We start from the raw sequence: 19,668 nt of genomic DNA on the forward strand, positions 1-19,668 counted from the left end.
CGACAGAAACAAGCATCTTTCTGGTAAGAGTAGGGGCGGGGGGGGGTATGCCTTATGATTAACGAGACGTGGTGTGATCATAACAACATACAGAAACTCAAGTCCTTCTGTTCACCTGACTTAGAATTCTTTACAATCAAATGGCGACCGCATTATCTACCAAGATAATTATTTTAGATTATAATCACAGCCGCATATATTCCCCCCCCCCAATTCCACACTTCTAGATTGCTTTGATCATGTGGATTGGGATATGTTCCGCATTGCGTCAAACAACAACATTGACGAATACGCTGATTCGGTGAGCGAGTTCATTAGCAAGTGCATTGTACACAGAGCAACTATTAAAACATTCCCCAACCAGAAACCGTGGATTGATGGCAGCATTCGTGCGAAACTGAAAGCGTGAACCACTGCTTTTAACCAGGGCAAGGCAGCCAGTGACCGAGTTTGGCTTGGTGGTGGGAACAGCACTCTCACCATAGTCAGTGTGACACGATACGATGAAGGGCCGTTCAGATGTGAGGTCATCAATGGAATCAGCAACGGCACCAGCCAGCCCATTGGCCTCAATGTTAGATGTGAGTATCAGAGTATGCAGTCTACTGTACATTAATCAAACACAACATACATTGATTGTACCTTATCATTGAGAGCCAGCCTTCCATGCAATGACGTAACATGCCTATTTTCATCCCAAACCATTCCTCTGTGTACACATGATCCAGATCATTATTTGGAGAGCAGGACAGAAACATATTCTAGGTAATGTTTACCCAACACTTCATTGTTGTTGATTTTCCCTCATAGATGGCCCAAGTAACCTCACCATGATGGTAGTTCCTAAGATGACCATAGGACATATAGCATACAAGACGGGCTTCCGGAAACATGACCGAATACAAACAGCGACCCTGGGTCTCGAACCCGCCCTGTGCAACTGGGTACTGGACTTCCTGACAAGCCACCACCAGGTGGTGAGGGTAGGTAACAACATCTCCACCCCGCTGATCCTCAACACTGGGGCCACACAAGGGTGCGTTCTGAGCCCTCTCCTGTACTCCCTGTTCACCCACAACTGCGTGGCCATGTGTTACGCACGCCTCTATGAAGAGGGAACGCAACACCCTGCTATAACTCAACTCTCCGTGAAGTGAAAGAGGTCGGGACTGTAGGTGCGAGTAAGGATGACAACAGACAGAATGTGGTACCGTTTACAAGGACTTTATTCCTTTACACGGTAATATGGGGAAAAGGGTCTGGACGGAACCAAAGCAAAGAAAGTAAATCTCAAAGCCCCCTCTCCTATCTTACCTGCCTAACCAATACTTACCTAATTTAGCACCACCTGGTGCCCTAACCAAAATACAGGGGGTGGTCCGCCCAGGTCTTACCTATTGTGCCTAGACAATGAATATACTACGGGTATATGTATGCCCGCGGGCCTCTTGCCTAAGCACTCCCTAGGTGCCTTCCCCTTCCCCCCTGGGAACAAATGAAACCGGAGAACAAATAATTTCTCAAACAAACTAAGAAACAAAGGACATCAAATAAGCTCTATCTGAGCAACAAACTCACAGAACATACCAACTGCTACCAACAACTAACATAGTAAATTATCCACAGCCATCAGCCTCCTCTCTCAGCAATGATTCTATATCACATTCAATCTCTCTGCAATGACCTCCCAGCAATGACCCCCAGCAATGAACCTCCTGAACAGAACACTGGCTTTTATATAGCTTCAGAATGAATGTGTAACTGGAGACAGCTCCGTCTTGACGAGGGGGCGGGGTCATCTCTCCAATTAGCCATGGAGTCGACCAATCAGCTGCTTGAGGGATTTCAGGAAGCCATTTCCTGAAATAAACACATGCAAATACACAAACTACAACATAAACTGGGGAACGTAACACCATGCACGCCTCCAATTCAATCATCAAGTTTGCAGACGACACTACTGTGGTAGGCTTGATTACCAACAACGACGAGATGGCCTACAGGGAGGAGGTGAGGGCCCTTGGAGTGTGGTGTCAGGAAGATAACCTAACACTCAACGTCAACAAAACAAAGGAGATGATTGTGGACTTCAGGAAACAGCAGAGGGAGCACCCCCTATCCACATCGACGTGACAGTAGTGGAGAGGGTAGAAAGTTTTAAGTTCCTCGGCGTACACATCACGGACAAACTGAATTGGTCCACCCACACAGACAGCGTCGTGAAGAAGGCGCAGCAGCACTTCTTCAACCTCAGGAGGCTGAAGAAATTTGGCTTGTCACCAAAAGCACTCACAAAATTTTACAGATGCACAATCGAGAGCATCCTGTTGGGCTGTATCATCGCCTGCTACGTTAACTGCTTCACCCACAACTATAAGGCTCTCCAGAGGGTAGAGGTCTGCACAACGCATCACTGGGGGCAAACTACCTTCCCTCCAGGACACCTACACCACCCGATGTCACAAGAAGGCCATAAAGATCATCAAGGACAACAACCACCCGAGCCACTGCCTGTTCACCCCGCTATCACCCAGAAGGCGAGGTCAGTACAGGTGCATCAAAGCAAGGACCGAGAGACTGAAAAACAGCTTCTATCTCAAGGCCATCAGACTGTTAAACAGCCACCACTAACATTGAGTGGCTGCTGCCATACATGTAAAAAATGTATCACTAGCCACTTTAAACAATGCAACTTAATATAATGTTTACATACCCTACATTACTCATCTCATATGTATATACTGTACTCGATACCATCTACTGCATCTTGCGTATGTCGTTCTGTACCATCACTCTGTACCATATACACTTGTGTGTATAAGGTAGCTGTTGTGAAATTGTTAGGTTAGATTACTCGTTGGTTATTACTGCATTGTCGGAACTAGAAGCACAAGCATTTCTCTACACTCGCATTAACATCTGCTAACCATGTGTATGTGACAAATACAATTAGATTTGATTTGAACTTCATCCCAATGGCCCTCTATTCCCTATATAGTGCACTACTTTTGCCCAGGGCAGATAGGGCTCTAGTCAAATGAGGTGCCATTTGGGATGCAGACAATGTGAGGTCATTTGTTTTCTGACTAACTGAATCCTACATGCTGAGTTAGCGCTTAGAAGGGGCCACTACAAACTCCTCATTAGGGCGTTAGGCAATGACTTCCAGAGCCTGGGACCATCGTAGGAAGTATTTAAACCTAGAGTTGGAGTTGAAAAGAGAGGCAGGGAGATACAAGTGGGGGAGGCTCTGCAGAAATGGCTCCTCAGCCCTGAGTGTGTGTGTGTGTGTGTGTGTGTGTGTGTGTGTGTGTGTGTGTGTGTGTGTGTGTGTGTGTGTGTGTGTGTGTGTGTGTGTGTGTGTGTGTGTGTGTGTGTGTGTGTGTGTGTGTGTGTGTGTGTGTGTGTGTGTGTGTGTGTGTCAGCATGGGTGTCTGTGTGTATTTGTGTGTGTGTGTGTGTCCTCTCTGTGTCTCTGGGTTAGTTACTGTAAACCATGGCCACAGGAGGGGAGCAGCTACAGATCCAGGACCAACTGCCAAAGAACAGCAACTCAAACATCTTACACCAACACACACAGAGCCCAGTACTCCTACAGGCAACAACCTACATCAAGCCTAACTCAACTCTGCAGGGCGTACAGCTAGATGTACAGATCTGAAGATAATCCACTGGCATGAACAGTATAAGCCTACAAGCCTATATGTGTGTGTGTGTGTGTGTGTGTGTGTGTGTGTGTGTGTGTGTGTGTGTGTGTGTGTGTGTGTGTGTGTGTGTGTGTGTGTGTGTGTGTGTGTGTGTGTGTGTGTGTGTGTGTGTGTGTGTGTGTGTGTGTGTGTGTGTGCTACTCTGTGCTCTAGAAACACACAGTGAGCTTGAGGAAGCAAGAGGAAATTAGCCAGCCCTTTAATACTGACATGATAGTTCTTAATAAAACAAACACCTCTGGACCTTTCTTAATATAAGATGGAGGGCTGAGCTCTGAGTGTGTGTGTGTGTTTGTTGAACTGTGCTTCTTCTCAACCAGGAATGTAAACAGGGCTAAAAGTAAGCTAGTAAGCCAACTTTCCCCTTTCACTGCTGTATCCTAGTTTACATCTCCCCTGCAGAGATTACAGTATCAAATACATTACATGTTTTCACTGTCATTCACATAAACACTGTCCACTTCAGACTTGCGACCTGCTCAGTTTGTTTATGAAGACATGGCTCATAAATCAATTGGACCAGTCGTCAGAAAGAGATTAAGAAACCAGGGGGAGATGCAATTGATTAGGAACCTTATTTACAATTATTGATGGACTAGATCACTCATAACCATAGTAATATGACTTTTTCTTCCACTGAGTCCCTACCCAGCCTGTTATGATGTACTTGGCACCATAGTAATTACACTGGGTGTTTATATTGACTGACAATGACTGAAAACGTGCAAAGACTGATTAAGGCATTAAAGCGGCAACACAATGGGAGGCAAATTAAAGTGAGAGAGAGAGAGTTTGTGTTTGAATCGAACTGCAGCTATTTTGATCAATTTAGTCAGACAGTATTGGACAGACCAGGGAGTCAGGTGACAGTGACAGTCCCCTCTGTAACAGATCTGCCATAAAACACTTTGTCTTGCCATTATGATTACACAGACACAGAGCTAACACCTGCCGTGACACTAGTCACATTAGTCACTGAGGGGGAGGAGGAGGGGAGTCGTTCCAACTGCCAAACATCAGGCAGCTCATTCAGACACTGTCCGACAGCAACCATGTTGCAATAAATTAGCTTGTCAATTAACTCACAGACAGCCACAGCAACGTCTTGTCTGGCCACACACACTAAGCCCTTCCCCTTCACACCCGTTCAGCAAAGGATAACAGTCTAGGGGTAGGGGAGTAAAGTAAGCCGTCTTACCGTTATAAGTCACTCTGGGTTTGGTCAAGCACATGACGATGTGTAGATCCATCTCATCCGTGGAGACAAACTTGGAGCAGACAGGGCACATGAAGCCTGCATGGAGGGAGAAGGGAGGAGGAAAGGAAGACCAAGTGGTAAATATCAGAAATCTAATTCTGTAAAGGGAAATCATTAAGTACCTATGCTGTTACCATAACACAGCATCCCACACCCAAACTCCTCCGCCCAGCCATCACAACATTCTCTCTCTGACATTACAAACTGAGTTCTCCCTATTACATTCTCCTGCAATTACATTCTATGAGTCACACTCAATAATCTCCCTGCAATATTAACAACAAAGATTAATTAAAATGAGGTGATATTTAACACTGATTACAAAGCGTGTCTTGACATTATCACTATGATGCAGCAGATTGCAGAGACGCCCTTTAAACTGAGATTATTCATGATTGTGTTTGGTAGCTCTGCACTAAACAGTTGACACTTCTTATGGCTGGGGGGCAATATTGAGTAGCTTGGATGAACAAGGTGCCCAGAGTAAACTGCCTGCTACTCATTCAAACAAGCAAGATTTCTTCTTCTTTAAGAGGCTCCTCTGTCCTCCACTCATTACCTGTATTAATGGCACCTGTTTGAACTTGTTATCAGTATAAAAGACACCTGTCCACAACCTCAAACAGTCACACTCCAAACTCCACTATGGCCAAGACCAAAGAGCTGTCAAAGGACACCAGAAACAAAATTGTAGACCTGCACCAGGCTGGGAAGACTGAGTCTGCAATAGGTAAGCAGCTTTGTTTGAAGAAATCAACTGTGGGAGCAATTATTAGGAAATGGAAGACATACAAGACCACTGATAATCTCCCTCGATCTGGGGCTCCACGCAAGATCTCACCCCGTGGGGTCAAAATGATCACAAAAAAAATCCCAGAACCACACGGTGGGACCTAGTGAATGACCTGCAGAGAGCTGGGACCAAAGTAACAAAGCCTACCATCAGTAACACACTATGCCGCCAGGGACTCAAATCCTGCAGTGCCAGACGTGTCCCCCTGCTTAAGCAGGTACATGTCCAGGCCCGTCTGAAGTTTGCTAGAGAGCATTTGGATTATCCAGAAGAAGATTTGGAGAATGTCATATGGTCAGATGAAACCAAAATATAACTTTTTGGTAAAAACTCAACTCGTCGGGTTTGGAGGACAAAGAATGCTGAGTTGCATCCAAAGAACACCATACCTACTGTGAAGCATGGGGGTGGAAACATCATGCTTTGGGGCTGTTTTTCTGCAAAGGGACCAGGACGACTGATCCGTGTCAAGGAAAGAATGAATGGGGCCATGTATCGTGAGATTTTGAGTGAAAACCTCCTTCCAAGAGCAAGGGCATTGAAGATGAAACGTGGCTGGGTCTTTCAGCATGACAATGATCCCAAACACACCGCCCGGGCAACGAAGGAGTGGCTTCGTAAGAAGCATTTCAAGGTCCTGGAGTGGCCTAGCCAGTCTCCAGATCTCAACCCCATAGAAAATCTTTGGAGGGAGTTGAAAGTCCGTGTTGCCCAGCAACAGCCCCAAAACATCACTGCTCTAGAGGAGATCTGCATTGAGGAATGGGCCAAAATACCAGCAACAGTGTGTGGAACCCTTGTGAAGACTTACAGAAAACGTTTGACCTCTGTCATTGCCAACAACTGGCATATAACAAAGTATTGAGATAAACTTTTGTTATTGACCAAATACTTATTTTCCCCCATAATTTGGAAATAAATTAATTAAAAATCCTACAATGTGATTTTCAGGATTTCTTTTCTCATTTTGTCTGTCATAGTTGATGTGTACCTATGATGAAAATTACAGGCCTCTCTCATTTTTTTAATTGGGAGAACGTGCATGATTGGTGGCTGACTAAATACTTTTTTGCCCCACTGTATGTGTGTGTGTGTGTGTGTGTGTGTGTGTGTGTGTGTGTGTGTGTGTGTGTGTGCGTGCGTGCGTGCGTGCGTGCGTGCGTGCGTGCGTGCGTGCGTGCGTGCGTGCGTGCGTGTATGAATGTATGTATGTATGTATGTATGTATGTATGTATGTATGTATGTATGTATGTATGTATGTATGTATGTATGTATGTATGTATGTATGTATGTATGTATGTATGTATGTATGTATGTATGTATGTATGTATGTATGTATGTATGTATGTATGTATGTATGTATGTATGTATGTATGTATGTATGTATGTATGTATGTATGTATGTATGCATGTGTGTGAGTGTGTGAGTGTGTGTGTGTATGTATGAATATGTGTGTATGTACGTATGTGTGTGTGTATGTGTATGTGTGTGTTTGTATGTGTATGTGTGAGTGTGTATGTATGTGTATGTGTGAGTGTGTATGTATGTGTATGTGTGAGTGTGTATGTATGTGTATGTGTGAGTGTGTATGTATGTGTATGTGTGAGTGTGTATATATGTGTATTTTTTAAATTGTATTGATTTATTTCACCTTTATTTAACCAGGTAGGCAAGTTGAGAACAAGTTCTCATTTACAATTGCGACCTGGCCAAGATAAAGCAAAGCAGTTTGGCACATACAACAACACAGTTACATATGGAGTAAAACAAACATACAGTCAATAATACAGTATATACAAGTCTATATACAATGTGAGCAAATGAGGTGAGAAGGGAGGTAAAGGCAAAAAAAGGCCATGGTTGCAAAGTAAATACAAAATAGCAAGTAAAACACTGGAATGGTAGATTTGCAATGGAAGAATGTGCAAATTAGAAATAAAAATAATGGGGTGCAAAGGAGCAAAATAAATAAATACATAAATTAAATACAGTAGGGAAAGAGGTAGTTGTTTGGGCTAAATTATAGGTGGGCTATGTACAGGTGCAGTAATATGTCAGATGCTCTGACAGTTGGTGCTTAAAGCTAGTGAGGGAGATAAGTGTTTCCAGTTTCAGAGACTTTTGTAGTTCGTTCCAGTCATTGGCAGCAGAGAACTGGAAGGAGAGGCGGCCAAAGAAAGAATTGGTTTTGAGGGTGACTAGAGAGATATACCTGCTGGAGCGTGTGCTACAGGTGGGAGATGCTATGGTGACCAGCGAGCTGAGATAAGGGGGGACTTTACCTAGCAGGGTCTTGTAGATGACATGGAGCCAGTGGGTTTGGCGACGAGTATGAAGCGAGGGCCAGCCAACGAGAGCGTACAGGTCACAATGGTGGGTAGCATATGGGGCTTTGGTGAAAAAACGGATTGCACTGTGATAGACTGCATCCAATTTGTTGAATAGGGTATTGGAGGCTATTTTGTAAATGACATCGCTGAAGTCGAGGATTGGTAGGATGGTCAGTTTTACAAGGGTATGTTTGGCAGCATGAGTGAAGGATTCTTTGTTGCGAAAAACGAAGCCAATTCTAGATTTAACTTTGGATTGGAGATGTTTGATATGGGTCTGGAATGAGAATTTACAGTCTAAGCAGACACCTAAGTATTTGTAGTTGTCCACGTATTCTAAGTCAGAGCCGTCCAGAGTAGTGATGTTGGACAGGCGGGCAGGTGCAGGTAGCGATCGGTTGAAGAGCATGCATTTAGTTTTACTTGTATTTAAGAGCAATTGGAGGCCACGGAAGGGGAGTTGTATGGCATTGAAGCTCGTCTGGAGGTTAGTTAGCACAGTGTCCAAAGAAGGGCCAGAAGTATACATAATGGTGTCATCTGCGTAGAGGTGGATCAGAGACTCACTAGCAGCAAGAGCAACATCATTGATGTATACAGCGAAGAGAGTCGGTCCAAGAATTGAACCCTGTGGCACCCCCATAGAGACTGCCAGAGGTCCGGACAGCAGACCCTTCGATTTGACACACTGAACTCTATCAGAGAAGTAGTTGGTGAACCAGGCGAGGCAATCATTTGAGAAACCAAGGCTGTCGAGTCTGCCGATGAGGATGTGGTGATTGACAGAGTCGAAAGCCTTGGCCAGATCAATGAATACGGCTGCACAGTAATGTTTCTTATCGATGGCGGTTAAGATATTGTTTAGGACTTTGAGCGTGGCTGAGGTGCACCCATGACCAGCTCTGAAACCAGATTGCATAGCGGAGAAGGTATGGTGAGATTCGAAATGGTCGGTAATCTGTTTGTTGACTTGGCTTTCGAAGACCTTAGAAAGGCATGGTAGGATAGATATAGGTCTGTAACAGTTTGTGTCAAGAGTGCCCCCCCCCTTTGAAGAGGGGGATGACCGCAGCTGCTTTCCAATCTTTAGGATTCTCAGACGACAGGAAAGAGAGGTTGAACAGGCTAGTAATAGGGGTGGCAACAATTTTGGCAGATAATTTTAGAAAGAAAGGGTCCAGATTGTCTAGCCCGGCTGATTTGTAGGGGTCCAGATTTTGCAGCTCTTTCAGAACATCAGCTGAACGGATTTGGGAGAAGGAGAAATGGGGAAGGCTTGGGCGACTTGCTGTGGGGGGTGCAGTGCTGTTGACCGGGGTAGGAGTAGCCAGGCCTGGCCAGCCGTAGAAAAATGCTTATTGAAATTCTCAATTATGGTGGATTTATCAGTGGTGACAGTGTTTCCTATCTTCAGTGCAGTGGGCAGCTGGGAGGAGGTGTTCTTATTCTCCATGGACTTTACAGTGTCCCAGAACTTTTTTGAGTTAGTGTTGCAGGAAGCAAATTTCTGCTTGAAAAAGCTAGCCTTGGCTCTTCTAACTGCCTGTGTATAATGGTTTCTAGCATCCCTGAACAGCTGCATATCACAAAGGGCTTTTCGATGCTAATGCAGAACGCCATAGGATGTTTTTGTGTTGGTTAATGGCAGTCAGGTCTGGGGAGAACCAAGGGCTATATCTGTTCCTGGTTCTACATTTCTTGAATGGGGCATGCTTATTTAAGATGGTTAGGAAGGCATTTAAAAAAACTATCCAGGCATCCTCTACTGACGGCATGAGATCAATATCCTTCCAGGATACCCCGGCCAGGTCGATTAGAAAGGCCTGCTCGCTGAAGTGTTTCAGGGAGCGTTTGACAGTGATAAGTGGAGGTCGTTTGACCGCTGACCCATTACGGATGCAGGCAATGAGGCAGTGATCGCTGAGATATGTGTGTATCTATGTATGTGAGTGAGTGTGTATGTATGTATATATGTGTATGTATGTATGTGAGTGAGTGTGTATGTATGTATATGTGTGTATGTATGTGAGTGAGTGTGTATGATATATGAGTCATCCTGATGTGTGCATGCAAACAGACCCTTAGACACATTAACCAGGTTTCCATCTTACCATTTCATGGAGAAGAATTACCTGACCCATTAAAACGACAGTCATGTCGGTACAATTTCATACATCTCGAAAGACCATTTGTTTGTTCCACAAGGTGGGATCTTGTGTCGGTAAAATTAATTAGGCGAGAAATGGCATTGGAGAAGCCTTTATCCACAAACATTGATATAATAACCGTCATATTGAAATAAACTCGGAATCGCGGCATGATATGTGCCCACCGTCACAACGTGAAAAGGCATTTCAAGTTCATAAGCAGATGAAATAAGTTATGATGAACTTCACATGGTGGTTAAGTGCATGGTGATCATGCACATTTCCAATTGGCTAAATATGGAGGGTAGGCTATTATTTGAATGCTGTTGACATAATGAACGGTGCTTGGCTGCCAATTATCAAATAAAATTATCTCGCTCTTATCAATATCTAATCATCTTACGTCCACTATCAGCCAAGTCTTGTCTAGACAGAGAGCCTGAAGAAAAACTAGATTGTGCATGCTTGTGTGACAAAACCATCTGCAGTTGAAATTGTGATTGAAACCTACGTAACTTATATATTTTAATTGGTACATGGGAACTTTACTGCAGAAGTCATTTTTGAGTGCACTTCGTCATCACGTAGCCTTTTGTCCACAACAAGTCAGATTGATGGAAAAACCTCTGGTGAGGTACATATTGTTTTTATGCAGATTTGAAAATATTCGCATGAAAATCTGTCTCCAATTGGATGGAACCCCAGCTATGGACACACACACCAGGATGACTGATGTATTACGAGGATGCACTTCCCAGGAAATGAGTCTGGAAATACTCAGTCACAACACACACCCCTGTAGGCCCTGCACTCCTACAGGCAACAATCTCCAGCCCAACTCAACTCTGCAGGGGGTACAGTCACGTCTACAGATCTGAAGACAATACTGTAGAACATTCAGGGGTTAGCCCCGTCTGGGACTCGGACCTGGGTTTAGCGAATGTAAAGCCAACATATTAACCATTAGACCAAGAGGTCCAAACCACTTGACGAGGTTGCTAGAGGTTGGATTAAGCTTGCTACATTACCCCCTTTCCTCCGGGAGAGTCCAACGCTTCTCTATACCAAGTCTCTCACATCACATGTACACGCCTCTTCAATAGCTTCACCGGCGCAATCCCACTTCCGACACCAATGTGTGTGTGTGTGTGTGTGTGTGCATCCGGGTATTTTCAGAATAATTTCCTGAAAAATGCTTCTTCATAATATATGACTCATCCTGGTGTGTGTGTGTGTGTTTTGTGTGTGTGTGTGTGTAGATATTGGCTGTCATAAATGCTAATCCCTTTCTGTTGGGAGGGTATTGGAGAGGAGAGGAGTGTCCCACTTCCAGGAGGGACTAGAGGAGGTAAGAGGTGAGAAAGTCAAAGCTGTCCTACTACACAACTCCCTCAGCATAAGCCTCAACAGATACATTAAAATTGGGAAAGCAATCCTCCTCTGACTAACTGAGGGGGTTAACTATCTCTCCTTCGCTCACCTTCCCTTCCCTCCATTTAGACACCATGCTGACACCCTGCTGCTCTGGCACAGCAGACGAGGCAGACTATGACGGGGAGAAGGGCAGCTGTGACCGTCTCTGTGTCTGCCCAGTGCTCACTATAGGGCACACAGAGTAGGGAGGTGTAGCTAGCATGGTATGTCTGCCAACTAGGTCTATAGAGCAGAATGGAGCACAGTGGCACAGTGGCACAGTGAGACTGTATGGCCTGTCTGGTCAGCTGTAGGGACTAGGGGTCAGGTCCAGCCAGTCTGGACTCTGGATGCACTGAGTCAATACAGATCATCTAAAGGCGATGCAGAACGTCACATACTACGTGTTTAGTTTGTCTGTATGACTGTTCACCTGACATCAATTCAATTCAATTCAAGGGCTTTATTGGCATGGGAAACATGTGTTAACATTGCCAAAGCAAGTGAGGTAGACAACATACAAAGTGAATATATAAAGTGAAAAACAACAAAAATTAACAGTAAACATTACACATACAGAAGTTTCAAAACAGTAAAGACATTACAAATGTCATATTATATACAGTGCCTTGCGAAAGTATTCGGCCCCCTTGAACTTTGCGACCTTTTGCCACATTTCAGGCTTCAAACATAAAGATATAAAACTGTATTTTTTTGTGAAGAATCAACAACAAGTGGGACACAATCATGAAGTGGAACGACATTTATTGGATATTTCAAACTTTTTTAACAAATAAAAAACTGAAAAATTGGGCGTGCAAAATTATTCAGCCCCCTTAAGTTAATACTTTGTAGCGTCACCTTTTGCTGCGATTACAGCTGTAAGTCGCTTGGGGTATGTCTCTATCAGTTTTGCACATCGAGAGACTGAATTTCTTTCCCATTCCTCCTTGCAAAACAGCTCGAGCTCAGTGAGGTTGGATGGAGAGCATTTGTGAACAGCAGTTTTCAGTTCTTTCCACAGATTCTCGATTGGATTCAGGTCTGGACTTTGACTTGGCCATTCTAACACCTGGATATGTTTATTTTTGAACCATTCCATTGTAGATTTTGCTTTATGTTTTGGATCATTGTCTTGTTGGAAGACAAATCTCCGTCCCAGTCTCAGGTCTTTTGCAGACTCCATCAGGTTTTCTTCCAGAATGGTCCTGTATTTGGCTCCATCCATCTTCCCATCAATTTTAACCATCTTCCCTGTCCCTGCTGAAGAAAAGCAGGCCCAACCATGATGCTGCCACCACCATGTTTGACAGTGGGGATTGTGTGTTCAGGGTGATGAGCTGTGTTGCTTTTACGCCAAACATAACATTTTGCATTGTTGCCAAAAAGTTCAATTTTGGTTTCATCTGACCAGAGCACCTTCTTCCACATGTTTGGTGTGTCTCCCAGGTGGCTTGTGGCAAACTTTAAACAACACTTTTATGGATATCTTTAAGAAATGGCTTTCTTCTTGCCACTCTTCCATAAAGGCCAGATTTGTGCAATATACGACTGATTGTTGTCCTATGGACAGAGTCTCCCACCTCAGCTGTAGATCTCTGCAGTTCATCCAGAGTGATCATGGGCCTCTTGGCTGCATCTCTGATCAGTCTTCTCCTTGTATGAGCTGAAAGTTTAGGTCTTGGTAGATTTGCAGTGGTCTGATACTCCTTGCATTTCAATATTATCACTTGCACAGTGCTTGCTCCTTGGGATGTTTAAAGCTTGGGAAATCTTTTTGTGTCCAAATCCGGCTTTAAACTTCTTCACAACAGTATCTCGGACCTGCCTGGTGTGTTCCTTGTTCTTCATGATGCTCTCTGCGCTTTTAACGGACCTCTGAGACTATCACAGTGCAGGTGCATTTATACGGAGACTTGATTACACACAGGTGGATTGTATTTATCATCATTAGTCATTTAGGTCAACATTGGATCATTCAGAGATCCTCACTGAACTTCTGGAGAGAGATTTCTGCACTGAAAGTAAAGGGGCTGAATAATTTTGCACGCCCAATTTTTCAGTTTTTGAATTGTTAAAAAAGTTTGAAATATCGAATAAATGTCGTTCCACTTCATGATTGTGTCCCACTTGTTGTTGATTCTTCACCAAAAAATACAGTTTTATATCTTTATGTTTGAAGCCTGAAATGTGGCAAAAGGTCGCAAAGTTCAAGGGGGCCGAATACTTTCGCAAGGCACTGTATATATACAGTGTTTTAACAATGTACAAATGGTTAAAGGACACAAGATAAAATAAATAAGCATGAATATGGGTTGGGTATGTCATGTTTTGTCTTATATTGTCTTGTCATTTTGCTTTTTCCTTCTGTTCGTTTTCCCCTGCTGGTCTTTTTAGGTTCGTTCCCTTTTTTCTCTCTCCCTCCCTCTCTCTCTTCTCTCTATCGTTCCGTTCCTGCTCCCAGCTGTTCCTATTCCCCTAATCAATCATTTAGTCTTTCCACACCTGTTCCCTATCTTTTCCCCTGATTAGAGTCCCTATTTCTCCCCTTGTTTTCCGTTTCTGTCCTGTCGGATCCTTGTATATTGTTCACCGTGCTGTGTCTTTGTATAGCCCTGTCGTGTCGTGTTTCCCTCAGATGCTGCGTGGTGAGCAGGTGTCTGAGTCTGCTACGGTCAAGTGCCGTCCCGAGGCAACCTACAGTTTCCGATTTGTCTAGGAGTATTGCATATTTCCATTTACTGGATTAAAGACTCTGTTTTCGCCAAGTCGCTTTTGGGTCCTCATTCACCTGCATAACAGAAGGATCCGACCTAAGAATGGACCCAGCGACTACAGACGCTCGTAACACTGCCGTCGAGATCCAAGGAGCCATGCTCGGCAGACACGAGCAGGAATTGTCTGCTGCTCGTCATGCCGTGGAGAACCTGGCCGCTCAGGTTTCCGACCTCTCTGGACAGTTCCAGAATCTTCGTCTCGTGCCACCTGTTACTTCCTGGTCTGCCGAGCCTCCGGAACCTAGGGTTAATAACCCACCTTGTTACTCCGGGCAGCCCACGGAGTGCCGCTCCTTTCTCACCCAGTGTGATATTGTGTTCTCTCTCCAACCCAACACATACTCTAGAGAGAGAGCTCGGGTTGCTTACGTCATATCACTCCTTACTGGCCGGGCTCGAGAGTGGGGCACAGCTATCTGGGAGGCAAGGGCTGATTGTTCTAACAATTACCAGAACTTTAAAGAGGAGATGATTCGGGTTTTTGACCGTTCAGTTTTTGGTAGGGAGGCTTCCCTATGCCAAGGTGATCGATCCATAACGGATTACTCTATAGAGTTTCGCACTCTTGCTGCCTCTAGTGACTGGAACGAGCCGGCGCTGCTCGCTCGTTTTCTGGAGGGACTCCACGCAGTGGTTAAAGATGAGATTCTCTCCCGGGAGGTTCCTTCCAGTGTGGACTCTTTGATTGCTCTCGCCATCCGCATAGAACGACGGGTAGATCTTCGTCACCAAGCTCGTGGAAGAGAGCTCGCGTCAACGGTGTTTCCCTGCTCCGCATCGCAACCATCTCCCTCCTCTGGCTCAGAGACTGAGCCCATGCAGCTGGGAGGTATTCGCATCTCGACTAAGGAGAGGGAACGGAGGATCACCAACCGCCTGTGCCTCTATTGCGGACTTGCTGGACATTTTGTCAATTCATGTCCAGTAAAGCCAGAGCTCATCAGTAAGCGGAGGGCTACTGGTGAGCGCTACTACTCAGGTCTCTCCATCTAGATCCTGTACTACTATGTCGGTCCATCTACGCTGGACCGGTTCGGGTGCTACATGCAGTGCCTTGATAGACTCTGGGGCTGAGGGTTGTTTCATGGACGAAGCATGGGCTCGGAAACATGACATTCCTTTCAGACAGTTAGACAAGCCTACGCCCATGTTCGCCTTAGATGGTAGTCATCTTCCCAGTATCAGATTTGAGACACTACCTTTAACCCTCACAGTATCTGGTAACCACAGTGAGACTATTTCTTTTTTGATTTTTCGTTCACCTTTTACACCTGTTGTTTTGGGTCATCCCTGGCTAGTATGTCATAATCCTTCTATTAATTGGTCTAGTAATTCTATCCTATCCTGGAACGTTTCTTGTCATGTGAAGTGTTTAATGTCTGCCATCCCTCCCGTTTCTTCTGTCCCCACTTCTCAGGAGGAACCTGGCGATTTGACAGGAGTGCCGGAGGAATATCATGATCTGCGCACGGTCTTCAGTCGGTCCCGAGCCAACTCCCTTCCTCCTCACCGGTCGTATGATTGTAGTATTGATCTCCTTCCGGGGACCACTCCTCCTCGGGGTAGACTATACTCTCTGTCGGCTCCCGAACGTAAGGCTCTCGAGGATTATTTGTCTGTGTCTCTTGACGCCGGTACCATAGTGCCTTCTTCCTCTCCGGGGGCGGGGTTTTTTTTGTTAAGAAAAAGGACGGTACTCTGCGCCCCTGCGTGGATTATCGAGGGCTGAATGACATAACGGTTAAGAATCGTTATCCGCTTCCCCTTATGTCATCAGCCTTCGAGATTCTGCAGGGAGCCAGGTGCTTTACTAAGTTGGACCTTCGTAACGCTTACCATCTTGTGCGCATCAGAGGGGGACGAGTGGAAAACGGCGTTTAACACTCCGTTAGGGCATTTTGAGTACCGGGTTCTGCCGTTTGGTCTCGCCAATGCGCCAGCTGTTTTTCAGGCATTAGTTAATGATGTTCTGAGAGACATGCTGAACATCTTTGTTTTTGTCTACCTTGACGATATCCTGATTTTTTCACCGTCACTCGAGATTCATGTTCAGCACGTTCGACGTGTTCTCCAGCGCCTTTTAGAGAATTGTCTCTACGTGAAGGCTGAGAAGTGCTCTTTTCATGTCTCCTCCGTTACTTTTCTCGGTTCCGTTATTTCCGCTGAAGGCATTCAGATGGATTCCGCTAAGGTCCAAGCTGTCAGTGAGTGGCCCGTTCCAAGGTCACGTGTCGAGTTGCAGCGCTTTCTAGGTTTCGCTAATTTCTATCGGCGTTTCATTCGTAATTTCGGTCAAGTTGCTGCCCCTCTCACAGCTCTTACTTCTGTCAAGACGTGTTTTAAGTGGTCCGGTTCCGCCCAGGGAGCTTTTGATCTTCTAAAAGAACGTTTTACGTCCGCTCCTATCCTCGTTACTCCTGACGTCACTAGACAATTCATTGTCGAGGTTGACGCTTCAGAGGTAGGCGTGGGAGCCATTCTATCCCAGCGCTTCCAGTCTGACGATAAGGTTCATCCTTGCGCTTATTTTTCTCATCGCCTGTCGCCATCTGAACGCAACTATGATGTGGGTAACCGCGAACTGCTCGCCATCCGCTTAGCCCTAGGCGAATGGCGACAGTGGTTGGAGGGGGCGACCGTTCCTTTTGTCGTTTGGACAGACCATAAGAACCTTGAGTACATCCGTTCTGCCAAACGACTTAATGCTCGTCAAGCTCGTTGGGCGTTGTTTTTCGCTCGTTTCGAGTTTGTGATTTCTTACCGTCCGGGTAGCAAGAACACCAAGCCTGATGCCTTATCCCGTCTTTTTAGTTCTTCTGTGGCTTCTACTGATCCCGAGGGATTCTTCCTTATGGGCGTGTTGTCGGGTTGACAGTCTGGGGAATTGAAAGACAGGTTAAGCAAGCACTCACGCACACTGCGTCGCCGCGCGCTTGTCCTAGTAACCTTCTTTTCGTTCCTGTTTCTACTCGTCTGGCTGTTCTTCAGTGGGCTCACTCTGCCAAGTTAGCTGGTCATCCCGGCGTTCGAGGCACTCTTGCTTCTATTCGCCAGCGCTTTTGGTGGCCGACTCAGGAGCGTGACACGCGCCGTTTCGTGGCTGCTTGTTCGGACTGCGCGCAGACTAAGTCAGGTAACTCTCCTCCTGCCGGTCGTCTCAGACCGCTTCCCATCCCTTCTCGACCATGGTCTCACATCGCCCTAGACTTCATTACCGGTCTGCCTTTGTCTGCGGGGAAGACTGTGATCCTTACGGTTGTCGATAGGTTCTCTAAGGCGGCACATTTCATTCCCCTCGCTAAACTTCCTTCCGCTAAGGAGACGGCACAAATCATCATCGAGAATGTGTTCAGAATTCATGGCCTCCCGTTAGACGCCGTTTCAGACAGAGGCCCGCAATTCACGTCACAGTTTTGGAGGGAGTTCTGTCGTTTGATTGGTGCGTCCGTCAGTCTCTCTTCCGGGTTTCATCCCCAGTCTAACGGTCAAGCAGAGAGGGCCAATCAGACGATTGGTCGCATACTACGCAGCCTTTCTTTCAGAAACCCTGCGTCTTGGGCAGAACAGCTCCCCTGGGCAGAATACGCTCACAACTCGCTTCCTTCGTCTGCTACCTGGTTATCTCCGTTTCAGAGTAGTCTGGGTTACCAGCCTCCTCTGTTCTCTTCCCAGCTTGCCGAGTCCAGCGTTCCCTCCGCTCAAGCGTTTGTCCAACGTTGTGAGCGCACCTGGAGGAGGGTGAGGTCTGCACTTTGCCGTTACAGGGCACAGACTGTGAGAGCCGCCAATAAACGTAGGATTAAGAGTCCAAGGTATTGTTGCGGCCAGAGAGTGTGGCTTTCCACTCGCAACCTTCCTCTTACGACAGCTTCTCGTAAGTTGACTCCGCGGTTCATTGGTCCGTTCCGTGTCTCCCAGGTCGTCAATCCTGTCGCTGTGCGACTGCTTCTTCCGCGACATCTTCGTCGCGTCCATCCTGTCTTCCATGTCTCCTGTGTCAAGGCCTTTCTTCGCACCCCGTTCGTCTTCCCCTCCCCCTCCCGTCCTTGTCGAGAGCGCACCTATTTACAAGGTACGTAGGATCATGGACATGCGTTCTCGGGGACGGGGTCACCAATACTTAGTGGATTGGGAGGGTTACGGTCCTGAGGAGAGGAGTTGTGTTCCGTCTCGGGACGTGCTGGACCCTTCACTGATTGATGATTTCCTCCGTTGCCGCCAGGATTCCTCCTCGAGTGCGCCAGGAGGCGCTCGGTGAGTGGGGGGGGTACTGTCATGTTTTGTCTTATATTGTCTTGTCATTTTGCTTTTTCCTTCTGTTCGTTTTCCCCCTGCTGGTCTTTTTAGGTTCGTTCCCTTTTTTCTCTCTCCCTCCCTCTCTCTCTTCTCTCTATCGTTCCGTTCCTGCTCCCAGCTGTTCCTATTCCCCCTAATCAATCATTTAGTCTTTCCACACCTGTTCCCTATCTTTTCCCCTGATTAGAGTCCCTATTTCTCCCCTTGTTTTCCGTTTCTGTCCTGTCGGATCCTTGTATATTGTTCACCGTGCTGTGTCTTTGTATCGCCCTGTCGTGTCGTGTTTCCCTCAGATGCTGCGTGGTGAGCAGGTGTCTGAGTCTGCTACGGTCAAGTGCCTTCCCGAGGCAACCTACAGTTTATGACCGAGTCTCCAGTCTGTTCTCGTCATTACGAGTGGAATTGTTTTTTATGCTTTATTTACCGCTCCGATTTGTCTAGGAGTATTGCATATTTCCATTTACTGGATTAAAGACTCTGTTTTCGCCAAGTCGCTTTTGGGTCCTCATTCACCTGCATAACAGGGTATTTACAATGGTGTTTGTTCTTCACTGGTTGCCCTTTTCTCGTGGCAACAGGTCACAAATCTTGCTGCTGTGATGGCACACTGTGGAATTTCACCCAGTAGAGAGTTTTTCAAAATTGGATTTGTTTTCGAATTCTTTGTGGATCTGTGTAATCGGAGGGAAATATGTCTCTCTAATATGGTCATACATTGGGCAGGAGGTTAGGAAGTGCAGCTCAGTTTCCACCTCATTTTGTGGCAGTGAGCACATAGCCTGTCTTCTCTTGAGAGCCATGTCTGCCTACGGCGGCCTTTCTCAATAGCAAGGCTATGCTCACTGAGTCTGTACATAGTCAAAGCTTTCCTTAATTTTGGGTCAGTCACAGTGGTCAGGTATTCTGCCGCTGTGTACTCTCTGTGTAGGGCCAAATAGCATTCTAG

At 45.9% G+C, this 19,668-nt stretch overlaps 1 protein-coding gene across 1 annotated transcript in view; it reads right to left on the bottom strand.

Moving 5' to 3' along the window:
• The window catches only part of LOC123997940 (E3 ubiquitin-protein ligase znrf2-like), a 115,955-nt gene that overhangs the window by 34,495 nt on the left and 61,792 nt on the right, over nt 1-19,668 (bottom strand). The window contains exon 2 of the mRNA XM_046302675.1: nt 4,906-5,001. Coding sequence (XP_046158631.1) covers nt 4,906-5,001 — 96 coding nt within the window. The remainder of the gene's footprint in view (nt 1-4,905; nt 5,002-19,668) is intronic.

This window comes from Oncorhynchus gorbuscha, linkage group LG15 (assembly GCF_021184085.1).
Source record: "Oncorhynchus gorbuscha isolate QuinsamMale2020 ecotype Even-year linkage group LG15, OgorEven_v1.0, whole genome shotgun sequence".
In the NCBI taxonomy this organism is placed as follows: Eukaryota; Metazoa; Chordata; class Actinopteri; order Salmoniformes; family Salmonidae; genus Oncorhynchus; species Oncorhynchus gorbuscha.